General features: G+C 47.2%; 1 protein-coding gene across 1 annotated transcript in view; it reads right to left on the reverse strand.

Moving 5' to 3' along the window:
* Positions 1–24,397, reverse strand: part of LOC143787589 (vitamin D3 hydroxylase-associated protein-like) — a 225,711-nt gene that overhangs the window by 161,413 nt on the left and 39,901 nt on the right. Inside the window, exon 5 of the mRNA XM_077276477.1 lies at positions 14,734–14,940. Coding sequence (XP_077132592.1) covers positions 14,734–14,940 — 207 coding nt within the window. The remainder of the gene's footprint in view (positions 1–14,733; positions 14,941–24,397) is intronic.

A 24,397-nucleotide genomic window follows, 5' to 3' on the forward strand; every position in this document is an offset into this window, starting at 1 on the left:
CCTGCCTTCAGAGACAGTAACTCAAGGTCTGTGCTGAACCTCAGTGGAAAAGGACATTTCCCAGATACACAGTAACCCAGTTCCCAGCCAGACCCCAGTGTGCATAGAAGCACACACTGCAGATAAACAGTGAGAAGTATAACCCTCATCATCCACTCTTCCTGCCTGCAAGCAAATCATGTCTGAAGCAAGGAATACAATGTCCCTACCAGACTTACAGACACAGGAAAGAGACCTAGATCCCCATCCACCAGCTAGTGAAAGAGGAAAACGTACAGTTAAACCTACATGGAAAGTCATGGAGAATTTAGAGACTGAAAAATGTGTTGTATATAGTGATGTGTCTTCACTGTGGGAGAAAGTGCTGAGTCACATAGACACTGTATCAAGGCCTGCTTCTCATGAGTTACCACTTGAGGGAGCCCTAGAACAATTATGCACAGCATACCAAAGGTATATGGAGAAGACTGATCAATACATTATTCTCCTGAAGAAACTGAATTTGCCAGAGACTTTAAAAGAATTGCAAAGTTTCCAGCAGCTTAATTCTGAAAGGGACTGCACCGTACGCGACATTAAGACAAAGATAGAGGCTAAAATTGCACGGACACCAGATGCATCATCTCGCTCATCCAAATCGTCTAAGCACTCAAAACGCTCATCTAGGTCAAGTTCATCAAAATATTCCACTCTCAGCCAGCAGCTTATAAGGGCACGTGCTAAGGCAGAAACGTCTAAGATACAAGCAGCCTTTGCGCAAAAGAGAGCAGAAATGGATGCAGCCACAGCACAAAAGAGAGCAGAAATAGAAGCAGCCAGAGCAGAAATGGATGCAGCCACAGCACAAAAGAGAGCAGAAATAGAAGCAGCCAGAGCAGAAATGGATGCAGCCACAGCACAAAAGAGAGCAGAAATGGATGCGGATGCAGCACGCAAGGAAGCTCTGGAGAAGGAATGTGAGCACGCAACAGCCATGGCGGAGTTAAGGATCCTGGAGCGAGCTATCAGTGGGAGTCAAAGAGACAGCATCAGTTTGTGTGAAGTGGAGGCGGAGGACCCTATTGAACGCACAAGAGACTACGTGCTAAGTCAAAATGGCGAACCGCAGATCATCACTAACACTTCTGATGGCGTTCATGCTTCTCTAGGACACCAGGATGCCGATCAACTTACAGAACCCTACACTCAAGGTCAGCACAATGCTCCCAAACTTGAACTTCCTTCGTATTCCAGTATGCGCCAAGACCCTGCATCTCATCAAACTCCACAGGCTATTATCTACACGCAACCAAATATACCGGCAGGTCATTATACTCTCGACAACCGCACAGTGCCAGCTCCGCATGTAGCAGAGACTATACCCACCAAACCGGTTGCTGGACTAAATGCATATGCCACTCCATACTTACCCACGTTTCAAGTCCAAGACGTCTCCACTCCTATGTACAACACCGCTCAGCCCACATTCGTGCATCCTAAGTCAGAAAGAACAGACATGTCCGACTTCGCAAGGTACATGATTCGCCGCGAACTTACTAAAACCGGTCTCACAAGGTTTGACGACCAACCTGAAAATTACAGAGGTTGGAAAAATGCCTTTAGAACCGTAACTAGTGACCTCGGCATCACTGCTGCCGAAGAGCTGGACCTGCTAATCAGATGGCTAGGACCACAATCCACAGAGCGTGTCAAGAGACTCAGGTCTGTACATATCAGTAATCCAATGGCTGGTCTCATGGCTGCATGGGAAAGACTAGAGAAAAACTTTGGCAGTCCAGAAGCCATAGAGAATGCACTGTTCAAGCGTCTACAGAGTTTTCCAAAGATATCAAGCAAGGACAGTTCAAAGTTCCTAGAGCTCAGTGACTTGCTGTTAGAGCTCCAGCTGGCCAAGGCAGACACCCACCTACCTGGCCTCAGCTACCTGGACACTGCTCGTGGAGTAAATCCCATTATCTCCAAGCTACCGTACAACGTGCAAGAAAGGTGGACTACACTAGGGTCAAAATACAAGAAAGACCATCAAGTGTCATTTCCTCCATTCTCCTACTTCTGTGAGTTTATAAAAGACGTGGCAGAGCGCAAGAACGACCCAAGCTTTTCTTACCAAGAATCCAGTGGCCCAGCTTCACCTCCTTCTAAATACGTCAGCGCACGCTCGAACGACAGAAACCGCAGAGGTCCAGTGTCAGTGAAGAAGACGGATATTCTTCCCTTACCAACACCAGCCCCAGACAAGAGTAACAAAGGTGAAAAGATAGAGAACCCAAATCGTGAATGTCCCATCCACAAGAAGCCACATCCCTTAAAAAAGTGCATCGGCTTCAGGAAGAAACCGCTCCAGGAACGCAAGGAGCTTCTAAAGAGGTTCGGGGTATGCTACAGATGTTGTGCTTCTACTGAACACCTTGCTAAAGACTGTAAAACTACAATTAAGTGCATGGAGTGTGACAGTGAGGACCACGTACAAGCACTCCACCCATTCCGTCCTGACTCTACACTTACTCCTTCCCCCACCACGAGCCATGGCGGGGAGGACGCAGCTCAAACTGCAAGCCATACCACAATATCTTCTTCATGCACAGAAGTCTGCGGAGAAGACCTCTGGGACAAGTCCTGTGCGAAGATTTGCCTGGTGAACGTATATCCCAACGGTCACCCAGAGAAAGCCGTGAAGGTGTACGTCCTTCTGGATGATCAGAGCAACCGATCACTTGCAAGGTCAGAACTCTTTGATATGTTTAACTTAAAGGGAAATGCCTACCCTTACACCTTAGGTACCTGCAGTGGTGTTACAGAGGTTTATGGGAGAAGGGCCAGTGGTCTTACAGCGACATCTCTTGAGAACACCGTCGAGATACCGTTACCTACACTGGTCGAGTGCAACCAGATTCCATCCAATCGAGAAGAGATCCCAACGCCAGAGGCTGCTCTTCATCACCAACATCTCAAGGGGATAGCAAACAAGATACCAGCCCTCAACAACAGTGCAGATATCCTGATTCTGCTAGGCAGAGACATCCTCCGGCTGCACAAGGTGCGTCAGCAAATTAATGGACCACACGATGCACCATTTGCCCAACGCTTAGATCTAGGCTGGGTAATCATAGGCAATGTTTGCATACACAAGATGAAGAGACCTAACAACATCTCCTCTTACAAGACACACATTTTGTCAAATGGTCGCAGCACCCATTTCCAACCATGCCCACATCACTACTGGGTGAAAGAGAAAGTGAGCAACACCAAGTGGCAACAGGAATCCTTCAACAACATGAACACACTCCAGTCCTGGGAAGAAAACCTCGGGTCATCAGTGTTCGATTCCACAAGTAATGACAACAAGTTGGCACCCACAAGGGAAGATAAAGAATTTATAAAGGTTATGGATAAAGAATTTGTTCAAGACGACTCCAACAGTTGGGTAGCTCCTTTACCCTTTCGTTTCCCAAGAGTGAGGTTGCCGAACAACCTGCAGCAAGCAACTGCAAGGTTCTCATCCTTAAAGCGTACCCTAAAGAGGAAACCAGAGATGGAGAAGCATTTCATTGACTTTATGCAGAACATCTTTGACAGAAATCATGCTGAACCTGCGCCACCACTGAGGGAGGGAGAAGAATGTTGGTATCTTCCATCCTTTGGTGTCTATCACCCTCGCAAGCCTAATCAGATCAGAGTGGTGTTTGACTCCAGTGCTCAGTTTGAAGGCCTCTCTCTCAATAACCTGCTCCTAACTGGGCCCAACCTGAACAACAGCCTCCTTGGAGTATTGATCCGCTTCAGACAAGAACCTGTTGCCATAATGGCCGACATTCAGCAGATGTTTCATTGCTTCATTGTAAAAGAAGACAACAGAAACTATCTTAGGTTCCTATGGCACAAAGACAACAATGTCAACAATCAGGTCATAGACTACCGGATGAAGGTCCATGTCTTCGGCAACAGTCCCTCACCTGCTGTGGCGATCTATGGACTGAGACGGACAGCCCAGGAAGGTGAGAGAGAGTACGGTTCCGATGCTCGGCAATTTGTAGAGAAGAACTTCTACGTGGACGATGGGCTCAAGTCCTTGCCCACAAGCGAAGATGCAATTGACCTACTCTCCAGAACACAGGAAATGCTATCCACATCAAACCTCAGACTCCACAAGATTATCTCTAACAGTCAAGAGGTAATGAATGCGTTTCCATCTGAGGACCATGCCACAAACCTAAAGGACCTCAACTTGGGTTCCGATGTTCCTCCAACACAGCGCAGCCTTGGTCTACTGTGGGATATCAAACGGGACACCTTCACTTTCCAAGTGTCACCCTATGACAAACCCTTTACCAAACGAGGAGTCCTATCTGTCATAAATAGCATCTATGATCCTCTCGGGTTTGTAGCACCCATCACTATTCAAGGCAAGATACTGTTAAGACAGCTTACGGCCGAGAACACGGATTGGGACACCCCGCTCCCAACTCAGAAACAGCAAAGGTGGGAGGCGTGGAAGAAGTCTCTGAAGTTCTTAGAGCAACTCCAAGTCCCACGTTGTTATTCTCCAAGATCACCTTCGACTGCAATCAGAAGAGAAGTCCATATTTTCTCTGACGCATCTACAGAAGCCATAGCCGCAGTAGCTTATCTGATGACCTTAGGAGCTAACAAGGTACACTGTGGTTTCATCCTGGGTAAAGCCAAATTAACTCCAAAGCCTGCACACTCTGTACCCAGACTCGAGCTTTGTGCTGCGGTATTGGCAGTAGAAATTGCTGAAGTTGTACAAGACGAAATGGACATTACAATTGATTCCTTTACTTTCTACACTGACAGCAGGGTGGTACTCGGGTACATTCACAACCAAACAAAGCAGTTCTATACATATGTGAGCAACAGAGTTGAGCGCATCAGAAGTTTTTCTACCCCTGAGCAGTGGCATCACATCTCCACCGATTTAAACCCAGCCGACCGAGGTACAAGACTCGCAGCTGCTTCTAAGCTTGGTGACAACATGTGGTTGACACCTCCCAGTCTCCTGTACGAAGATTTCTGTGCGAACAACACCAAAAATGCTTATGAGCTGGTGGAACCAGAATCTGACAAGGAGATAAGACAAACTATCTCTGCTCACTATACTTCAATGACATCTAGGCAAGGTTTGAAGTCTCATCGTTTTGAACGCTTTTCAAGCTGGTCCTCCGTTGTACGAACTGTAGCTCGTCTCATTCACATTGCTCGCTGTTTTACAAAGGACAAGCCCTCAGGGTGCCATGGTTGGCACGTGTGTAAGAGTCGTCTTACTGCCGACGACATAGACCATGCTGAACAAGTTATCATCAGGTGTGTGCAACAAGAAGAATATTCACATGAGATTGGCAGTATTACCAAGGGAGTCAGCGTGTCCAAAAACAGCACTCTACTCGACTTGAATCCAGTAGTCGATCATCTCAAGTTTCTAAGAGTGGGAGGACGTTTAAGTAAATCAGACCTATACGATAAGGAGCAGAACCCTATCATCATTCCAGGTCGACATCACGTCACTACTCTGTTGATTCGGCACTATCACGAACGAGTACAGCACCAAGGCAGACATCTTACTGAAGGTGCCATCAGGTCTGCTGGCTTGTGGATCATGGGAATGAAGAGGTGCATCTCTTCAGTTCTCCATAGATGTGTCAAGTGTCGAAGGTTACGAGGAAAACACCAACAACAACAAATGGCGAACCTCCCAGCAGATCGACTGAGCATGGACCAACCGTTTTCATATGTTGGTGTAGACGTCTTCGGGCCATGGTCGGTTGTTACCAGGAAAACCCGTGGAGGAGCCGCGAACAGTAAGCGATGGGCTGTCCTATTCACCTGTCTCAGTATCCGTGCAGTTCACATCGAGGTTATTGAATCCATGGATACCTCCAGCTTCATCAATGCCCTAAGAAGATTCTTTTCCATCCGGGGACCTGCCAAACAACTCCGGTCCGACTGCGGCACAAACTTTGTAGGAGCCTGCAAGGAACTGCAGTTTGACAACTTCTTGTCCGACAATGGATGCACTTGGGTATTCAACCCTCCACACTCTTCACACATGGGTGGATCTTGGGAACGCATGATTGGTGTTGCACGAAGGATCCTCGACTCCATGTTGCTGGACCATAAACTTCCCCTTACTCATGAAGTTCTGGTCACCTTCCTCGCAGAAGTGTCAGCCATAATAAATGCTAGACCTTTGGTTCCAGTATCATCCGACCCCGATGCTCCAACGATACTTACTCCAGCTACACTCCTTACACAGAAGATTGGAGCCGCTACAGTCCCACCTGGGAATTTCGATAACAAGGACATTTACAAACGTCAGTGGAGACAAGTTCAACACCTGGCTAATGTGTTTTGGCATCGCTGGAAGACCGAATATTTACACTTGCTTCAAAACCGTCACAAATGGCAGACGCCCAGTCCCAATCTCCAAGAAGGAGACCTTGTTCTCTTAAAGGACAAAGAGGCTCATCGTAATGACTGGCCAATGGGACTTATCACCAAAGTCCTACCCGGTGAGGACGGAAAGACTCGTAAGGTAGAAGTTAAGGTGACAAAAGGGGGCTCTACCCGAACCTTCTTCCGCCCGGTCACTGAACTCGTGCTGCTTCTACGAAAGGAGGACATCACATGAACTGAACATGCTCCTGGACGTTGTTCACGGCGGGGAGCATTCCTCCTCATTCCCCAGTTTATTGAATGTTGACATTTTCCATTGGATTGAACCCTTAACATTCCCATTGGATTCTGGGTTGGTGGAAGAGTTTGCATGTTTGCGGCTTCCCCAATCTGAAGATGGGTTTTATATACTTGAACTTATCTTTCGGTGTGATCTACGGGTCAACAACAACGAGTTGGACTTAAAAATCTTTTATGTTTATTATTGCATGCATGTTTTCTTCCTCTTGTTTTTTCAGGTTCGAACGACTTCGAAAAATTACGGACATCGTGAAATCCAAGGATTTCAGACGGGGAGTGTCATGTCCCACGACTTGAGAAATCATTTAATGTTTGCATTGTTTGTGTTCCATCCTTTCTTTCTAGGCAGAAGTTTGCCTTTCCCTTTATTTTGTCCCAACTCTCTCACTGTAGTCCTGTGATGTATGTTTGTTCACGCCCTTATTCTCCATTTTGTCATCATCCCCATATCTGTATGCATCCTATTACATGTCCTCTGTTGAATATTCCTTTTTACCTGCTGCTTTCATCATAATACAAGAATTTCGGTTAAAGCAATCCTCTTTTCCTGGAGTCTTCTTACATGAGAACGTGGCTGAGTTAAGCTATCTGATAAATCGGTATGAACGTGAGTACAGGTCAATACGGAAGCGCCCAAAAGAATTGGCCTATCCAGGCACCACTGCGTTCTACATACCCATGAGTCAGAATAGGGACCCACGCGGCGACGGCGATTAGCAAACTGCTGAGTCTTCTCCTGAGATAACTTCAAATTGTCCACCACCTGATTCCAAATCTGATGTAGCCTGTCCACCACCACGTCCACTCCAGGACAATCCGAAGACTCCACCTGACCAGAGGAAAAACGAGGATGAAACCCCGAATTACAAAAAAAAGGAGAGACCAACGTGGCAGAACTAGCCCGATTATTAAGAGCAAATTCGGCCAGTGGCAAAAAAGCAACCCAGTCATCCTGATCAGCAGAAACAAAACACCTCAAATAAGTTTCCAAGGTCTGATTAGTTCGCTTCATCTGGCCATTCGTCTGAGGATGGAATGCAGACGAGAAAGACAAATCAATGCCCATCTTGGCACAAAACGTCCGCCAAAATCTAGACACAAACTGGGATCCCCTGTCAGAAACGATATTCTCCGGAATCCCATGCAAACGAACCACGTTCTGAAAAAACAAAGGAACCAACTCAGAGGAGGAGGGCAACTTAGGCAAGGGCACCAAATGAACCATCTTAGAAAAGCGGTCACACACAACCCAGATAACGGACATTTTCTGTGAAACCGGGAGATCAGAAATAAAATCCATGGAAATGTGCGTCCAAGGCCTCTTCGGGATGGGCAAGGATAACAACAACCCACTGGCCCGTGAACAGCAAGGCTTAGCTCGAGCACACACTTCACAAGACTGCACAAAGGTACGCACATCCCTAGACAAGGAAGGCCACCAAAAAGACCTGGCCACCAAGTCTCTTGTACCAAATATTCCAGGATGACCAGCCAACACAGAAGAATGGACCTCGGAGATGACTCTACTGGTCCAATCATCCGGAACAAACAGTCTTTCTGGTGGACATCGATCCGGTTTATCCACCTGAAACTCCTGCAATGCGCGTCGCAAGTCTGGGGATACGGCGGACAATATTACCCCATCCCTAAGGATACCAGTAGGCCCAGTGTCTCCAGGAGAGTCAGGCACAAAACTCCTGGAAAGAGCATCTGCCTTCACATTCTTTGAACCTGGCAGGTATGAAACCACGAAATTGAAACGAGAAAAAAATAACGACCAACGAGCCTGTCTAGGATTCAAACGCCTGGCAGACTCAAGGTAAATGAGATTCTTGTGATCAGTCAAGACCACCACGCGATGTTTAGCACCCTCAAGCCAATGACGCCACTCCTCAAATGCCCACTTCATGGCCAAAAGCTCCCGATTACCCACATCATAATTGCGCTCGGCGGGCGAGAATTTTCTAGAGAAGAAAGCACATGGCTTCATCACCGAGCCATTAGAACTTCTCTGTGACAAAACCGCCCCCGCTCCAATCTCGGAAGCATCAACCTCAACCTGAAAAGGAAGTGAAACATCTGGTTGACACAACACAGGAGCAGAAGAAAACCGGCGCTTAAGTTCCCGAAAGGCCTCCACGGCCGCAGGAGACCAATCAGCAACATCAGCACCCTTTTTAGTCAAATCAGTCAAAGGTTTAACAATACTGGAAAAATTAGCAATGAACCGACGATAAAAATTAGCAAACCCCAAGAACTTCTGAAGGCTCTTAACAGATGTAGGTTGTGTCCAGTCACAAATAGCCTGAACCTTAACGGGATCCATCTCAATAGTAGAAGGAGAAAAAATGTACCCCAAAAAAGAAATCTTCTGGACTCCGAAGAGACACTTTGAGCCCTTCACAAACAGAGAATTGGCCCGCAGAACCTGAAACACCTTCCTGACCTGTAGAACATGAGACTCCCAGTCATCAGAAAACACCAAAATATCATCCAAATACACAATCATAAACTTATCCAGATATTCACGGAAAATATTGTGCATAAAGGACTGAAAGACTGATGGAGCATTGGAGAGTCCAAAAGGCATTACCAAATACTCAAAATGGCCCTCAGGCGTATTAAATGCGGTTTTCCACTCATCACCCTGTTTTATCCGCACCAGATTATACGCACCGCGAAGATCTATCTTAGTGAACCACCTAGCCCCCTTAATGCGAGCAAACAAATCAGTTAATAATGGCAATGGATACTGATATTTGACTGTAATCTTATTCAGAAGGCGATAATCTATACAAGGCCTCAGGGAACCATCTGTTTTTGCCACGAAAAAAAAAACCTGCTCCCAGAGGGGACGAAGATGGACGAATATGTCCCTTTTCCAAGGACTCCTTAATATAATTCCGCATAGCAGTATGCTCTGGCAGTGACAGATTAAATAAACGACCCTTAGGGAACTTACTGCCAGGAATCAATTCTATAGCACAGTCACACTCTCTATGAGGAGGGAGCGAATTGAGCTTAGGCTCCTCAAAAACATCCCTATAGTCAGACAAAAACGCAGGGATCTCAGAAGGAGTAGATGAAGCGATTGAAATCGGAGGTGCATCATCATGAACCCCCTGACATCCCCAGCTTAACACAGACATTGTTTTCCAGTCCAGGACAGGATTATGAGTCTGTAACCATGGCAGACCAAGCACTAGTACATCATGTAAATTATACAGTACAAGGAAGCGAATCACCTCCTGATGAACGGGAGTCATGCGCATGGTCACTTGTGTCCAATACTGCGGTTTATTCATAGCCAATGGTGTAGAGTCAATTCCCTTCAGAGGAATAGGAACTTTCAGAGGCTCTAGACTAAAACCGCAGCGTTTAGCAAATGACCAATCCATAAGACTCAGGGCAGCGCCCGAATCCACATAGGCATCGACGGAAATGGAAGACAGTGAAAAAATCAGAGTCACAGACAAAATGAACTTAGACTGCAGAGTATCAATGGCAAAAGATTTATCAACCCTTTTTGTGCGTTTAGAGCATGCTGATATAACATGAGCTGAATCACCACAATAAAAACACAATCCATTTTTCCGCCTATAATTTTGCCGTTCACTTCTGGACTGAATTCTATCACATTGCATAGTCTCAGGTGCCTGTTCAGAAGACACCGCCAACTGGTGCACGGGTTTGCGCTCCCGTAAACGCCGATCAATCTGAATGGCCATAGCCATAGACTCATTCAGACCTGTAGGCGCAGGGAACCCCACCATAATATCCTTAATGGCCTCAGAAAGACCATTTCTGAAGTTTGCAGCCAGGGCGCACTCATTCCACTAAGTAAGCACCGACCATTTCCGAAATTTCTGACAATATATTTCCGCTTCATCATGCCCCTGAGAGAGGGCTAATAAAGCCTTTTCAGCCTGAATCTCTAGGTTAGGTTCCTCATAGAGCAATCCCAATGCCAGAAAAAACGCATCCACACTGAGCAATGCAGGATCCCCTGGTGCCAATGCAAATGCCCAATTCTGAGGGTCGCCCCGTAGGAAAGATATAACAATCTTGACCTGTTGAGCAGGGTCTCCAGAGGAGCGAGATTTTAAAGAAAGAAACAATTTACAATTGTTCCTGAAATTCAGGAAGGTAGATCTATCTCCAGAAAAAAACTCTGGAATAGGAATTCTAGGTTCAGACATGGGAGTGTGAACAACAAAATCCTGTATGTTTTGAACCTTAGCCGCGAGATTACTCAGGCTGGAAGCCAAACTCTGGACATCCATGATAAACAGCAAAGATCAGAGCCATTCAAGGGTTAAGAGGAGGTAAGAAGCAGCTAGACAGCAATTAAGGGCTAGGCAGCAAAACTCTGAAGGAAAAAAAAAAAAAAAAAAAATTTCCCTTCAACACTTCTTTTTCTCCTGCTTCAGCCCAAACAATTAACACTTTGTGGGCCGGCTATACTGTCATGAATCCCCAATGGCTAGGGATAGCACAGGACAAGCAAAGTACAATAAATATCGGACGAGCTCTAGGGTGATGGAACCTGGGCTGACCGCTGCCCTACGCCTGACAAACGCAACTAGAGATAGCCAGGGAGCGTGCCTACGTTGGTTCTAGACGCCACGCACCAGCCTAAGAGCTAACTAGTACTGCAGAGAAAACAAGACCTCACTTGCCTCCAGAGGAACGAACCCCAAAAGATATAGTTGCCCCCCACATGTATTGACGGTGAAATGAGAGGAAGGCACACACATAGAGATGATGTATATAGCTTTAGCAAATAGAGGCCCGCTGTAAACTAGAAAGCAGAATGATACAAAAGGGGACTGAGCGGTCAGCAAAAAACCCTAATCAAAAAAAACCATCCTGAGATTACAAGAACCCATGTGCCAACTCATGGCACATGGGGAGAACCTCAGTCCACTAGAGCTACCAGCTAGCATAGAGACAAAATAAGCAAGCTGGACAAAAAACCAACAACTGAAAATCAGCACTTAGCTTATCCTGAAAGATCTGGGAGCAGGTAGGCAGGAACCAAACAGAGCACATCTGAACACATTGATAGCCGGCAAGGGAAATGACAGAAAGGCCAGGTAAAATAGGAAACACCCAGCCTCTGATGGACAGGTGGAAACCAAAGGCCGCAACCCACCAAAGTCACCCAGTACCAGCAGTAACCACCAGAGGGAGCCCACAAACAGAATCCACAACAGATGCCGGAAGGAGCAGCGCCATGGTCCTGACGTCTGTGCAGCAGACAGGCTCACTGACTGAGTGTGCAATGTGGGCGTGTATGCTGTATACTGGGGGTGGGGCATAGCTCCGCTTCCTCTCTCTGGCCACTGCCCAAGGTAGAGCAGGGAGATCGTGTCTCCCATTTCTACCACGGAGCTTAACTATATCGGTGGGTTCACACTATTATAATTAAAGGTAGTGTAGCTCCGGGTGTGCCCCTGTGAGCAGTGGGCCTGGGGTGACCGCACCCTCTTCCCCCTGGTAGCTACGCTACTGGTGGGACTACAGGTCCCAGAACAACAACATTACTTCAGGCTTACAGCGCAGACTCCCTCTGCCACCCGGCTATTTACAATCCTGCCGGTCATGATCTCATTATAATCACAGCTATGCCGCCATGCATATCCTGAGGAGCACACAGCGCCCCCTAGCTGTAACAGGGGTCACTGCATCACTATATATATATATATATATATATATATATATATTTATATATTGTGTCATATATACAGGTGTTAAGACCACACTGAGTCGGTGCCAGAGTTTGTTCTAATAGGACTACCTGTATTAGTATCACGTGATCTGTCGATAAACTGTTGCATTTGGGTGCACCCGTGTCCGCTGGGCTGACCCCACTATGGGGCATGTACAATTTGATATGTTTTTAAATCTTTTGAATCCTTGGCTGTTGTGTTTACTCTACATAAACTTTGTAATTTTGAAGATTCATTTGGTGGTCCCTGCAGTACAGCATGCTTCTTGGTCTCTCTTCTGCTCCAGCCGTTGTGGGCGCCATCACCTGCTCTGTGATCCACCACGTCCTAAGAAACGACTGTCAGGATAAGGCTACTTTCACACTAGCGTTTTTCGGCGGACGTCGCAATGCGTCGTTTAGGAGAAAAAATGCATCCTGCAAAGTTGTCTGCAGGATGCGTTTTTTCCCCATAGACTTACATTACCGATGCACTGCGACGTATCGCCACACGCCGCAAGCATCGTGCGACGATTGCGTCGTGTTTTGGTGCATCGCCGCCACAAAAAAACGTTACATGTAACCTTTTTTTGTGCGTCGAGACCACCATTTTCAACCTCGCATGCGCGGCCGAAACTCCGTCCCCTCCTCCCCGGACCTTGCAATGGGGCAGCGGAAGCGTCTTAAGACTGCTTCCGCTGCCCACGTCAGGCATTGTTTGCACAGTATGCGTCGGTACGTCGGGCCGACGCAGCGCGACAGCCCCGAACCGAGGCTAGTGTGAAAGCAGCCTAAGTTGACCCAACAAGAACTGTTAATACCTTTTCTACTGTTCTTTAACCTGAATACTATTTATGTTTTCACCTGTCTACTCCCGTTAACCGTTTATCTCCCTGCAAGGAGTATTCCAGTGTTCATTAAACTTGTTAACCCTTGCTCTGCCTCCTGTCCGTCACTGCATCTCGTAACCTGCTCACAGAGTCAAGCTGTCTCAGCGCACAGAGGGCAATAAGAACCAGGTCTGCTGGTCATACCAGGGCTTTCCCATCGCAGCCATAATTGTCACACAAAAGATAGGACAGAAAAACAGGAGAAGGGGGGAGATGTAACAGCTACACGTACAGCAATGTCTCAGATAGAAAAAAAATTAGTCTGATTCCTCAAAACTCTGCACCTAAGAACTGTGCAAGCGTTCAGTGACAGGAATGATTACTCAAACCAGATCACTGATGTTCTATAATATGCCACTGCTTGCCACCAATTGTGAAAGATCACAGCCAGGGAGGTCATAACCGAGCCACCCACACTGTTATCTTTTTGTCACGAACAGCCCTCTTCTGTCACCTATCGTCCGGACAATTACACATTGCGCATGGGATGTACTTGGACATTCCAACATGACAAGGCCAAGTCAACTGGTCATTGCCTACAGCAGAACAAAGTGAAGATTCTGGAGTGGCCATGTCAGTCTCCTGACCTCAGTATCATTGAGCCACTCTGGGGAGATCTCAAGCGCGCAGTTCATGCTAGACAGCCCAGGAATTTACAGGAACTGGAGGCTTTATGCCAAGAAGAGTGGGCAGCTTTACCATCTGAGAAAATAAAGAACCTCATCCACAGCTACCACAAAGGACTTCAACCTGTCATTGATGTTAGAGGGGGCAACACGCGGTATTAAGAAATGGGGGATGTGAACTTTTGATCAGGGTCCTTTGGATGTTTTGTGTTGTCATTATGATTTAAAAAGAGAAAACACAGTAGTTTGACAATAAATGGCTGCACCCAACCACTGACCATGAGCGGAGGAAAAGGTTTGGTGTTATCATTCATAGTCTCTGAAAAAAGGCCAAGAAAGCAAAAATTCTGCCGGGGTGTGTAAACTTTTGGTCAAACTGTATATACCTCCGATTCCAACGCATGGAATATGTATATACCCCATTTACGGTCACTGCTTGCTCCACTATTACAGCAGAACTACTCGCTGCCACCACCTGTTGTTTTTAACTTTACCTTTTTTTTTCTTCATTCTTTGCATCTTGTCAATTGATAATTAACCATTAACCCTGTTATTCTTGGCAGCTTCTGACTCTGCAGCGCTTATTCCACACTGGCCTAAACCTTTTGCACAGCTGTACATGTATGGTATATAAAAAGTTCTCAAATTAGGACTGCAGCGCCATCTGCTGATCAATGTTGGTACTTCAGGCACTCTGCAGTTGTAGGACTATGAATCACAGCAACCACCTTCCTTAGCATTGCTATTATATTTACATGTCACTGTGGAAAAGCTTTGGGCACCACACAGAACTCACCTGAGTCGGTTTCCAGTGGGTTTGAAGCCACAGACTCCACAGAAAGCACACGGGAAGCGGATGCTCCCACCAATGTCTGAACCAAAGCCCAGAATGGAGCCTTGTGCGGAGATGAGAGCGCCCTCCCCTCCAGAGGAGCCTCCAGGCGTCTTCTTGTGGTCTAGCGGATTGAGGGTCTGTCCATACATGGGGTTACTGCAGTCATAGCTGCGAGGAAAGAACAGTAAATCAGTGCACATAGCGTAGAGGGGATCACGCCAGCCAGGACCCACCCCATCACATCTGTGGAGATGAGAGCCCCCACAAATGTCATCAGCAGTTATCAAGGCCTTGCCTTTGGGTGCCCCAGGAACAGAGAGGTCAAGAGGATGGGTGCAAGGGAAAAGAACGAGAGGGAGCAAGTGAGCTCAGAAAAGAGTAAGGGAGGGAGCGAGGGAGCTCAGAAAAGAGTAAGGGAGGGAGCAAGTGAGCTCAGAAAAGAGTAAGGGAGGGAGCAAGTGAGCTCAGAAAAGAGTAAGGGAGGGAGCGAGTGAGCTCAGAAAAGAGTAAGGGAGGGAGCGAGTGAGCCCAGAAAAGAGTAAGGGAGGGAGCGAGTGAGCTCAGAAAAGAGTAAGGGAGGGAGCGAGTGAGCTCAGAAAAGAGTGATGGAGGGAGCGAGTGAGCTCAGAAAAGAGTGATGGAGGGAGCGAGCGAGCCCAGAAAAGAGTAAGGGAGGGAGCGAGTGAGCTCAGAAAAGAGTAAGGGCGGGAGCGAGTGAGCTCAGAAAAGAGTAAGGGAGGGAGCGAGTGAGCTCAGAAAAGAGTGATGGAGGGAGCGAGCGAGCCCAGAAAAGAGTAAGGGAGGGAGCGAGTGAGGTCAGAAAAGAGTAAGGGAGGGAGCGAGTGAGCTCAGAAAAGAGTAAGGGAGGGAGCAAGTGAGCTCAGAAAAGAGTAAGGGAGGGAGCGAGGGAGCTCAGAAAAGAGTAAGGGAGGGAGCAAGTGAGCTCAGAAAAGAGTAAGGGAGGGAGCAAGTGAGCTCAGAAAAGAGTAAGGGAGGGAGCGAGTGAGCTCAGAAAAGAGTAAGGGAGGGAGCGAGTGAGCCCAGAAAAGAGTAAGGGAGGGAGCGAGTGAGCTCAGAAAAGAGTAAGGGAGGGAGCGAGTGAGCTCAGAAAAGAGTGATGGAGGGAGCGAGTGAGCTCAGAAAAGAGTGATGGAGGGAGCGAGCGAGCCCAGAAAAGAGTAAGGGAGGGAGCGAGTGAGCTCAGAAAAGAGTAAGGGCGGGAGCGAGTGAGCTCAGAAAAGAGTAAGGGAGGGAGCGAGTGAGCTCAGAAAAGAGTGATGGAGGGAGCGAGCGAGCCCAGAAAAGAGTAAGGGAGGGAGCGAGTGAGCTCAGAAAAGAGTAAGGGAGGGAGCGAGTGAGCTCAGAAAAGAGTAAGGGAGGGAGCAAGTGAGCTCAGAAAAGAGTAAGGGAGGGAGAAAGCAAGCTCAGAAAAGAGTAAGGGAGGGAGCGAGGGAGCTCAGAAAAGAGTAAGGGCGGGAGCGAGTGAGCTCAGAGAAGAAAATTAAAATGAACACATCCAGCCCATGAATGGCAGCGCTTCCCAGGACTCACCTCCAAAAATGTTATTTTGAATTTTTTCCTTTTTATTAAGAAAAAATTCAAAATATCATCTTTGGATGCGAGTCCTGAGAAGCGCTGCCGTTCATGGGCTGGATGTGTTCATTTTGATTGACTTGTCTTGTGTCAACCTGTGTTTGGCTCTTTCACTTGGATCCACCCGAGGCAAGCTGCAAGCCCTGTCCATTGAAAAGTATACCCAGAGGGATTTTTTGAGGATACACGGTCTAAAGCCATATCAGTCTTCCACCAGGTGAGTGCATGAAGTTGTGCACCCATCAAGGATTAAAATATTGTGTTTATGCGTTTAGGGCGCCGCGTTTTGTCTGTTCTTGTCTCCCAAACAGGGTTTTTTTTGTTTGTTTATTTGAGCCCAGAAAAGAGTAAGGGAGGGAGCGAGCCTAGAAAAGAGTAAGAGAGGGCGCAAATGAGCCCAGAAAAGAATAAGGGAGGCAGCGAGCAAGCAATCTCAGAAAAGAGTAAGAGAGAGCGAGAGAGACTAGAAAAGAGTAAGCGAGGGAGCGAGCAAGACCAGAAAACAATGAGGGAGAGAACCTGGAAAAGAGTAAGGGAGGGAGCAAGAGAGCCCAGAAAAGAGTAAGGTAAGAAGCGAGTGAGCCTAGACAAGAGTAAGGGAGAGAGCAAGCGAGCCCAGAAAACAGTGAGTGAGAGCGCGACAGAGTCTAGAAAAGAGTAAGGGAGGGCGCAAGAGAGCCCAAAAAACAGTGAGGGAGAGTCTAGAAAAGAGGTAGGGAGGGAGCAAGCAAGCCCAGAAAAGAGAAGGGAGCAAGCGAGAGAGACTAAAAATGAGAAAGGGAGGGAGCGAGGGAGCCCAGAAAAGAGAACGGGACAGAGCGAGAGAACATAATAAATAATAAGGGAGGGAGCGAGAGAACCTGAAAAAGAGTAAGGCAGGGCGCAAGAGAGCCCAGAAAATAGTAAGGGAGGGAACAATCGAGCCCAGAAAAGAATAAGGGTTGAAGCAAGTGCCCTAGAAAAGAGTAAGAGAGGGAGTGAGCGAGCCCAGAAAAGAATAAGGGAAGGAGCGAGTGAGCCCAGAAAAATGTAAGGGAGGGAGTGAGCAAGACCAGAAAGAGTAAGGGAAGGAGCGAGTGAGCCCAGAAAAGAGTACGAGCGGGAACAAGCAAGCTCAGAAAAGAGTAAGGGAAGGAACCAGTGAGCCCAGAGATGACTAAGGGAGGGAGCGAATGAGCCCAAAAAATAGCAAGGGAGGCAGTGATCAAGTAAGCTAAGAAAAGAGTAAGGAAGAGAGTGAGAGAGCCTAGAAAAGGGGGAGGGAGGGAGCAAGCAACCCAGAAAAGAGCAAAGGAGCAAGCGAGTGAGCCCAGAAAAGAATAATGGAGTGTCAAGGGGTTACCGAAACAGAGCGGAGTCAAAAGACCGCAGTGTCTGGTGGCTCTTACTCCGCCGCTGAGAAGAAGCACTTCTTCAGTGTATTAAACGTGTTTGCTTCTTTGAGCAGAACAGAGGTTAATCGGCCATATTGGAAATTCCTGAATTCAGCTGTGCTCGGTTAACCACTCCTCTTCCCTATAAAGGTGTGTGCACACGTTGCAGATTTGGCTGCGGATCCGCAGTGGATTTGACACTGTGGATTCGCAGCAGTTTTCCATGTGTTGTACAGTACCATGTAAACCTATGGAAAACTAAATCCGCAGTGCACATGCTGCGGAAAATACTGCGTAGAAATGCTGCGGTTTATTTTCCACAGCATATCAATTCTTTATGCTGATTCTTCAGCGTTTTACACCTGATCCATAATTGGAGTCCACAGGCGTAAAAACTCATGTGAAAACCACACAAAAACCGCGGTAAATCCACAGGTAAAACGCAGGGTGTTTTACCTGTGGATTTTTCAGATTCTGCATGGAAAATCCGCACACGAATCCGCAACGTATGCACATACCCTAAAAGCTGGGCTTGATTACCAGGTCCTTGTCTGAGTTAGCATTTGCTACACAGATCTGGAGTGAGAGAAGCTGGTGTGGAAAAGAAGAGCTGGAGGAGTTTATTTGCGACTGTTGCTTGGTTTGTACACTTGGAAATTCCTTATCCTTTTTCTTTTTACTTTCTTTCCCATCCCTACCCACTCTGGTGAATGCCTCTGTTATATGTGAGTGTATATTTTGTGTGTGTGTAGTTTTCTTTATACCCTTGTCAAGGGATGGGGTCGAGCGCACAGGTGGTGAGGTGCGATTTGGAGAGGAGACAGTTAAGCCCCCCGTTTAGTTATGTTGGATAGAGAGGTTATGGGGTTTGGGCATTGGTCTGGTATACAAAGGGGTTGTGGTGGTTGAACAATGAAGACTTGCCTTGTCTGGTTGATCTTATTTTTAAAGTGTGTGGCAAAGTCCTCAGCAGAGATGAGGGAGGTTGGAGGGGGCAGTGGGGGGCGGAGGAGGGAGTTAAAGGTATTGAACAATTGTTTGGGGTTGTAGGATAGGGAAGATATGAGGGTTGTGAAGTCACCTGTTTAGTAGAGGTGAGAGCAGATTTAAAAGCGAGTGTTGCCTGTTTGAGTGCAGTGAAGTCGTCTTGGGAATGTGTTTTCTTCCAACGCCATTCTGCAACCCTGGACACTTGCCGGAGCTTTTTAGTGGTGTTATTATGCCAGGGTTGTCTATTGATACGTCGCACTCTGCCATGAATGAGAGGGGCGACTGTTTCAATAGCTGATGCAAGAGTGGCATTGTAGAAAGCAGTGGCAGTGTCTGTGTCGTGGAGTGAGGATATAGATGCCAGTGGTAGGATGGAGTCAGAGAGTGTGTGGGTGTCTAGGTTTGCAAGGTTTCTGCGGGGGTGCACATGTTGCTGGACATCCTTATAAGATCTTAGCAGTCGTAAATCCAGTAGCATTCCGCCTTGATCTGCCACCTACTTTTAGAATCCATAATGTTTTTTACCGTTTGCTTCTCAAGAAGTGAGTGGTATCTACAGTACCTTTGCCTCTACCACCTTCTCCTGTCAGTATCGATGGTAATCTGGAGTTCCAGAAAGCAAAGGCCTTAGGCTGCTTTCACACATCATTTTTTTGCCATCAGTCACAATCTGTCGAATTGTGAAAAAAACGGATCCGTCGCAGATTGCAAAAAACTGATGCGCCTGATCCGACTAGCTGATCCTAAAAAAATTGGAGCATGCTCAGTTAAAAAAAATGGAATCCGTCGCCGGATTCTGTCATTTGATGGATCCGGTGCCATAGGCTTCCATTCTAGCAAACGATGGACGGCGACGGATCCGTCGCTGTCTGTTTTTTCGACGGACACAAAAAACTTTACTATGTCCGTTTTCTCTGGCCGCCGGATAAACAATTTTCAACGGATCCGGTGAAAAACAGATGAAACTTGAAGCCATCCGTCGCAGTCCACTGCTAATACAAGTATATGAGAACAAAAATGGATCCGGCGGCAACTTTTGCCGGATCTGTTTTTTTTCACAATTCGACGGATTGTGACTGATGGCAAAAAACTGATGTGTGTAAGCAGCCTCAGACTCTCGTCTTGTTCTTCGGTCGCTTCAATATATGGTACATTGGAAGGAGTACGGTCCTGAGGAGAGGATGTGGGTACCAGCTTCTGACGTAAATACGGCCAGACTGGTTCGGGCCTTTCATGTTGCACAACCGGATAAACCGGGCCCTAAGGATCTGGAGCTCCCTCGTAGAAGAGGGGGTACTGTCACGGAGTTACCAAAACAGAGCGGAGCCAGAAGACCGCAGCGTTTGGTGGCTCTTACTCCGCCGCTGAGAAGAAGCACTTCTCCAGTGTATTAAACGTGTTTGTTTCTTTCAACAGAACAGAGGTTAATTGGCCATATTGGAAATTTCTGCATTCAGCTGTGCTCGGTTAACCACTCCTCTACCCTATAAAAGCTGGGCTCGATTACCAGGTCCTTGTCTGAGTTAGCATTTGCTCCACAGACCTGGAGTGAGAGAAGCTGGTGTGGAAAAGAAGAGCTGGAGGAGTTTTTTTGTGACTGTTGCTTGGTTTGTACGCTTGGAAATTCATTATCCTTCCCCTTTTTACTTTCGTTCCCCTCCCTACACACCCTGTTGTATATCTCTGTTATATGTGAGTGTACTGTATATCTTATGAGTGCAGTTTTCTTTATACCCTTGTCTCTGTCCCCCTGTCTGTCGGGCTGGTGTACTGCAGTACACAGTAACGCCTCTCTTCCCCAGGTGGGGGAAGGGGTCAGACGTAGGGCTGTTGCAGGAGATAAGGCAAGGGCGAAGGCCCCGGCATCTTCGCCATCTGAAGTATCCCGGGGAACAGGGCGAGCTAGGGCGCTCCCTAGTCTTAGGGCCAGAAAAGGTGCCCCCTGGTCCCAGGTCACTCGCCAGTTGAATTGTGACAGGGAGCGAGAGCATCCAGAAAAGAGTAAGGGAGGGAGCGAACCCAGAAAGAAGGGAGAGCGCATTGAAAAGAATAAAGGAGGGAGTGAATGAGCCCAGAAAAGAGTAAGGGAGAGATCAAGAGAGCCTAGAAAAGAGTAAAGGAGGGAGTGAGCAAGCCTAGAAAACAGTAAGGGAGGGAGCAAGAGAGACTAGAAAAGAGTGTGGGAGGGAGCAAGTGGCTCAGAAAAGAGTAAGGTAGAGCGCGAGAGAGCCTAGAAAGGAATAAAGGAGTGAGCGAGCGAGCCCAGAAAATGGTAAGAGAGGGAGCGAGCCTAGAAAAGCGTAAGAGAGGGAACAAATGAGTCCAGAAAATAATAAGTGAGGCAGCGAGCAAGCAAGCTCAGAAAAGAGTAAGGGAGAGAGCGAGCGAGCCTAGAAAAGAGTAAGCAAGGGACCAAGCAAGACCAGAAAACAGTGAGGGAGAGAACCTAGAAAAGAGTAAGGGAGGGAGCGAGCCCAGAAAACAATGAGTAAGGGCGGGAGCAAGAGAGCTCAGAAAAGAATAAGGGAGGGAGCAAGCAAGCCCAGAAAAATGTAAGGGAGGGAGTCAGCAAGACCAAAAAAGAGTAAAGGAAGGAGCGAGTGAGCCCATAAAAAAGTAAGTGTGGGAGCGAGCAAGCCCAGAAAAGAGTAAGAGAGTGAGTGATAGAGACTAGAAATTATTAAGGGAGGGAGCGAGAGTGCCCAGAAAAGAGTAAATAAAGGAACAAGTGAGCCTAGAAAAGAGTAAGTGAGGCAGTGAGCAAGTAAACTCAGAAGAGTAATGGAGAGAGAGTGAACCTAGAAAAGAATAAGAAAAGGAGCAAATGAGCCCAGAAAAGAGTAAGGAGGCAGTGACCAATTAAGCTAAGAAAAGAATAAGGGAGAGAGCGAGAGAGCCTAGAAAAGAATAAGGGAGTGAGCCCAGAAAATATTGAGGTAGGGAGTGAGTGACCCTATAAAAGAGTAATGGAGGGAGTGAATGAACCCAGAAAAGAGTAAGGGAGGTAGTGAGCAAGCAAGCTCAGAAAAGAGTAAGCAAGAGAGTGAGAGAACCTAAAAAAGAGTAAGGGAGGGAGCAAGAGAGCCCAGAAAAGAGTAAGGGAGCGAGCAAGTGAGCGAGCCCAGAAAAGAGTAAGGGAAGGAGCGAGTGAGCCCAGAAAAGAGTAAGTGATGGAGCGAGCAAACCCAGAAAACAGTGAGGGCGAGGGCGAGCAAGCCAAGAAAAGAGTAAGGGAGAGCGTGAGAGAGCCTAGAAAATAAGGGAGCAAGCAATTGAGCCCAGAAAAGAGTACGGGACAGAGCAAGAGAGCCTAGAACAGAATAAGGGAGGGTGCGAGCGTGCTCAGAAAAGAGTAAGGTAGACCGTGAACCCAGAAAAGGGTATGAGAGAGAGTGAGAGAGCCTAGAAAAGAGTAAGGGAGGAAGCAAGAGGGTTTAGAAAAGAGTAAGGGAGAGCCTAGAAAAGAATAAGGGAGTGAGCAAGTGAGCCCAAAAATAGCAAGGGAGGGAGTGAGTGATCCTATAAAAGAGTAATGGAGGGAGTGAATGAGCCCAGAAAAGAGTAAGGGAGGCAGTGAGCAAGCAAGCTCTCAAAAGAGTAAGCGAGAGAGCGAGAGAACCTAAAAAAAGAGTAAGGGAGAAAGGAAAAGAGCCCAGAAAAGAGTAAAGGAGGGAGGGAGCGAACCCAGGGAAGAGTAAGGGAGGGGGTGAGCGAGCAAGCCCAAAAAAAGAGTATGGTAGGGAGTGTCTGAACCCAGAAAAGAGTAAGGGAGTGATTGTCACGACCGTATAATGTCTTCCTGGGAGATCTGGGGATAGGCGTCCCGTGAATCGCAGGTCTTCCATTTAGCCTGTGTGTTTTGGTCCTCATATTAAATGGACTTCGCTTCCTTTTGCGCTGAAATGGTTAACGACTCTTTGCTGGTTAGAGACATGCAGCTCCATCTCACAGTTGCTCCTGACCTGCCAGTTTCCTCTCTATAAAACCTGTCCAGAGCTTTTCTTCCTTGCTTGCTGGAGTTGGTGTGCTGAAGCTGGAGTTCGTAGTTGTTGCTGGAGATTGTTGTATTATGTTTTTTGGGTGTAAGCTTTCTCCATTATCCTATTTCCATTTGGTTTGTACTTTCGTATCCTTCCCTTTATTCCTCTCTACCGTTGAAGTGTTTTTGTTTTGTAAGTTGCTTTTTGTTATCCCTGTTAGCCTTACGTGTATATACACTATCATATCGGTCCCAGGCCTCCTGGGGAAGGAGAAGGGGACAGCTTATGACATTAACAGGAGCATGGTAAGGTCGGAGACTCAGGCGTCTCTAACTTTAAAATTACCCCGGGACAGGGATAGTTAGGGTACCAGATCGAGGGACAGTGTGAGGCCTCCCCTTTCTTACTGAAGACCATCACAGCCTGACACTTTCACAGACTCCACATTGTATGATCCTGACATGGATCCTGTTGCTAGCCTTGCAAGACAGCTGCAAGGTTTGTCTTGTGAGCTATCAGACCTACAGTCAAGGTTTCTTCACTCCAGACAGCTGGACTGGAACCTAAAGTGGCACTCCCAGATAGGTTTGTCGTATTCTGGGGAGCCTGTAAGCTTTATTTCAGGCTTCGCCACAGTCATCTGGGAGTGAGGTACAGAGGGTGGGGATTGTTGCCTTCTTCCTTCAAGAAGAATCCTGGGCCTTCTCACTCCAATCTGACTCATTGTCACTACAGTCGGTGGATGGATTTTTCGTGGCTCTTGGTCTCATTTAGAATGACCTGGGCCGGGTCTCCCTTGCAGAATCTAAACTATGTAAGATCCAGCAGGGAGACCAACCTTCAGAGGAAATTTGTTCAAAGTTCTGTAGATGGGCCACTGACATCCAGTGGAATGACCCCACCCTTAGTAAGTTGTTTTAGGTACGGAAACTGAGGCAATATCTGTCCTACTGGATAGTGGGCCAGGAGCCAATATGGTGGATGCTCTGTTCACTCAGATCCATGGTCTCTCCTGTAGTAAGCTGGCAAAGTCTATCCCCATATTTGCGATAGACTCTGAACCTCTTGATCAGGGAAGCTTTATGCAAGTAGAACATAAAGTGAACCTTCGGGTAGGTGCTCTTCACAGGGATCTCCTTTCTTGATACCTTCTGGAAGGCTTCCCTACTCCGATTGTGTTGGGTCTTCCCTGGTTATCTTAGTTGTGGTGGATAGGTTTAGTAAAATGGCACACTTCATTGCTTTACAGGCTCTCCCTAACGACAAGACACTGGCTCTGGTGTTTGTCACTGAGATCGTGAAGCTTCACGGGGTCCTTCCTATGTGGTGTCAGATCGGGGGATGCAGTTTGTATCTAAATTTGGAGGGCGTTTTGTTCGTGTTTATGGATGCATCTATTCTTTTCCTCTGCATTCTATCATCAAACTAATGGTCAGACTAAACTCCTAAACCAAAGTTTGGAAACATACCTCAGATGTTTTGGTCAGATAATTAGGGGAATTTATCTTTTTTACCACTGGCTAAATGTGCCTTAGGCAATAGTCGTAGCGAGTCCACTGGTAAGTCGCGATTTTTTGGTGCATATAGCTTCCATCCACAATTCTGTATCTTCAGCAAGGATGAGTCTTTGGGGATTCCTGGAGAGGAATAAGTCTCTTCTTAGCTCTTATCTGTGTGGGAAGGGGTTCA

This window comes from Ranitomeya variabilis, chromosome 8 (genome assembly GCF_051348905.1).
Source record: "Ranitomeya variabilis isolate aRanVar5 chromosome 8, aRanVar5.hap1, whole genome shotgun sequence".
NCBI classification, from domain to species: domain Eukaryota; kingdom Metazoa; phylum Chordata; class Amphibia; order Anura; family Dendrobatidae; genus Ranitomeya; species Ranitomeya variabilis.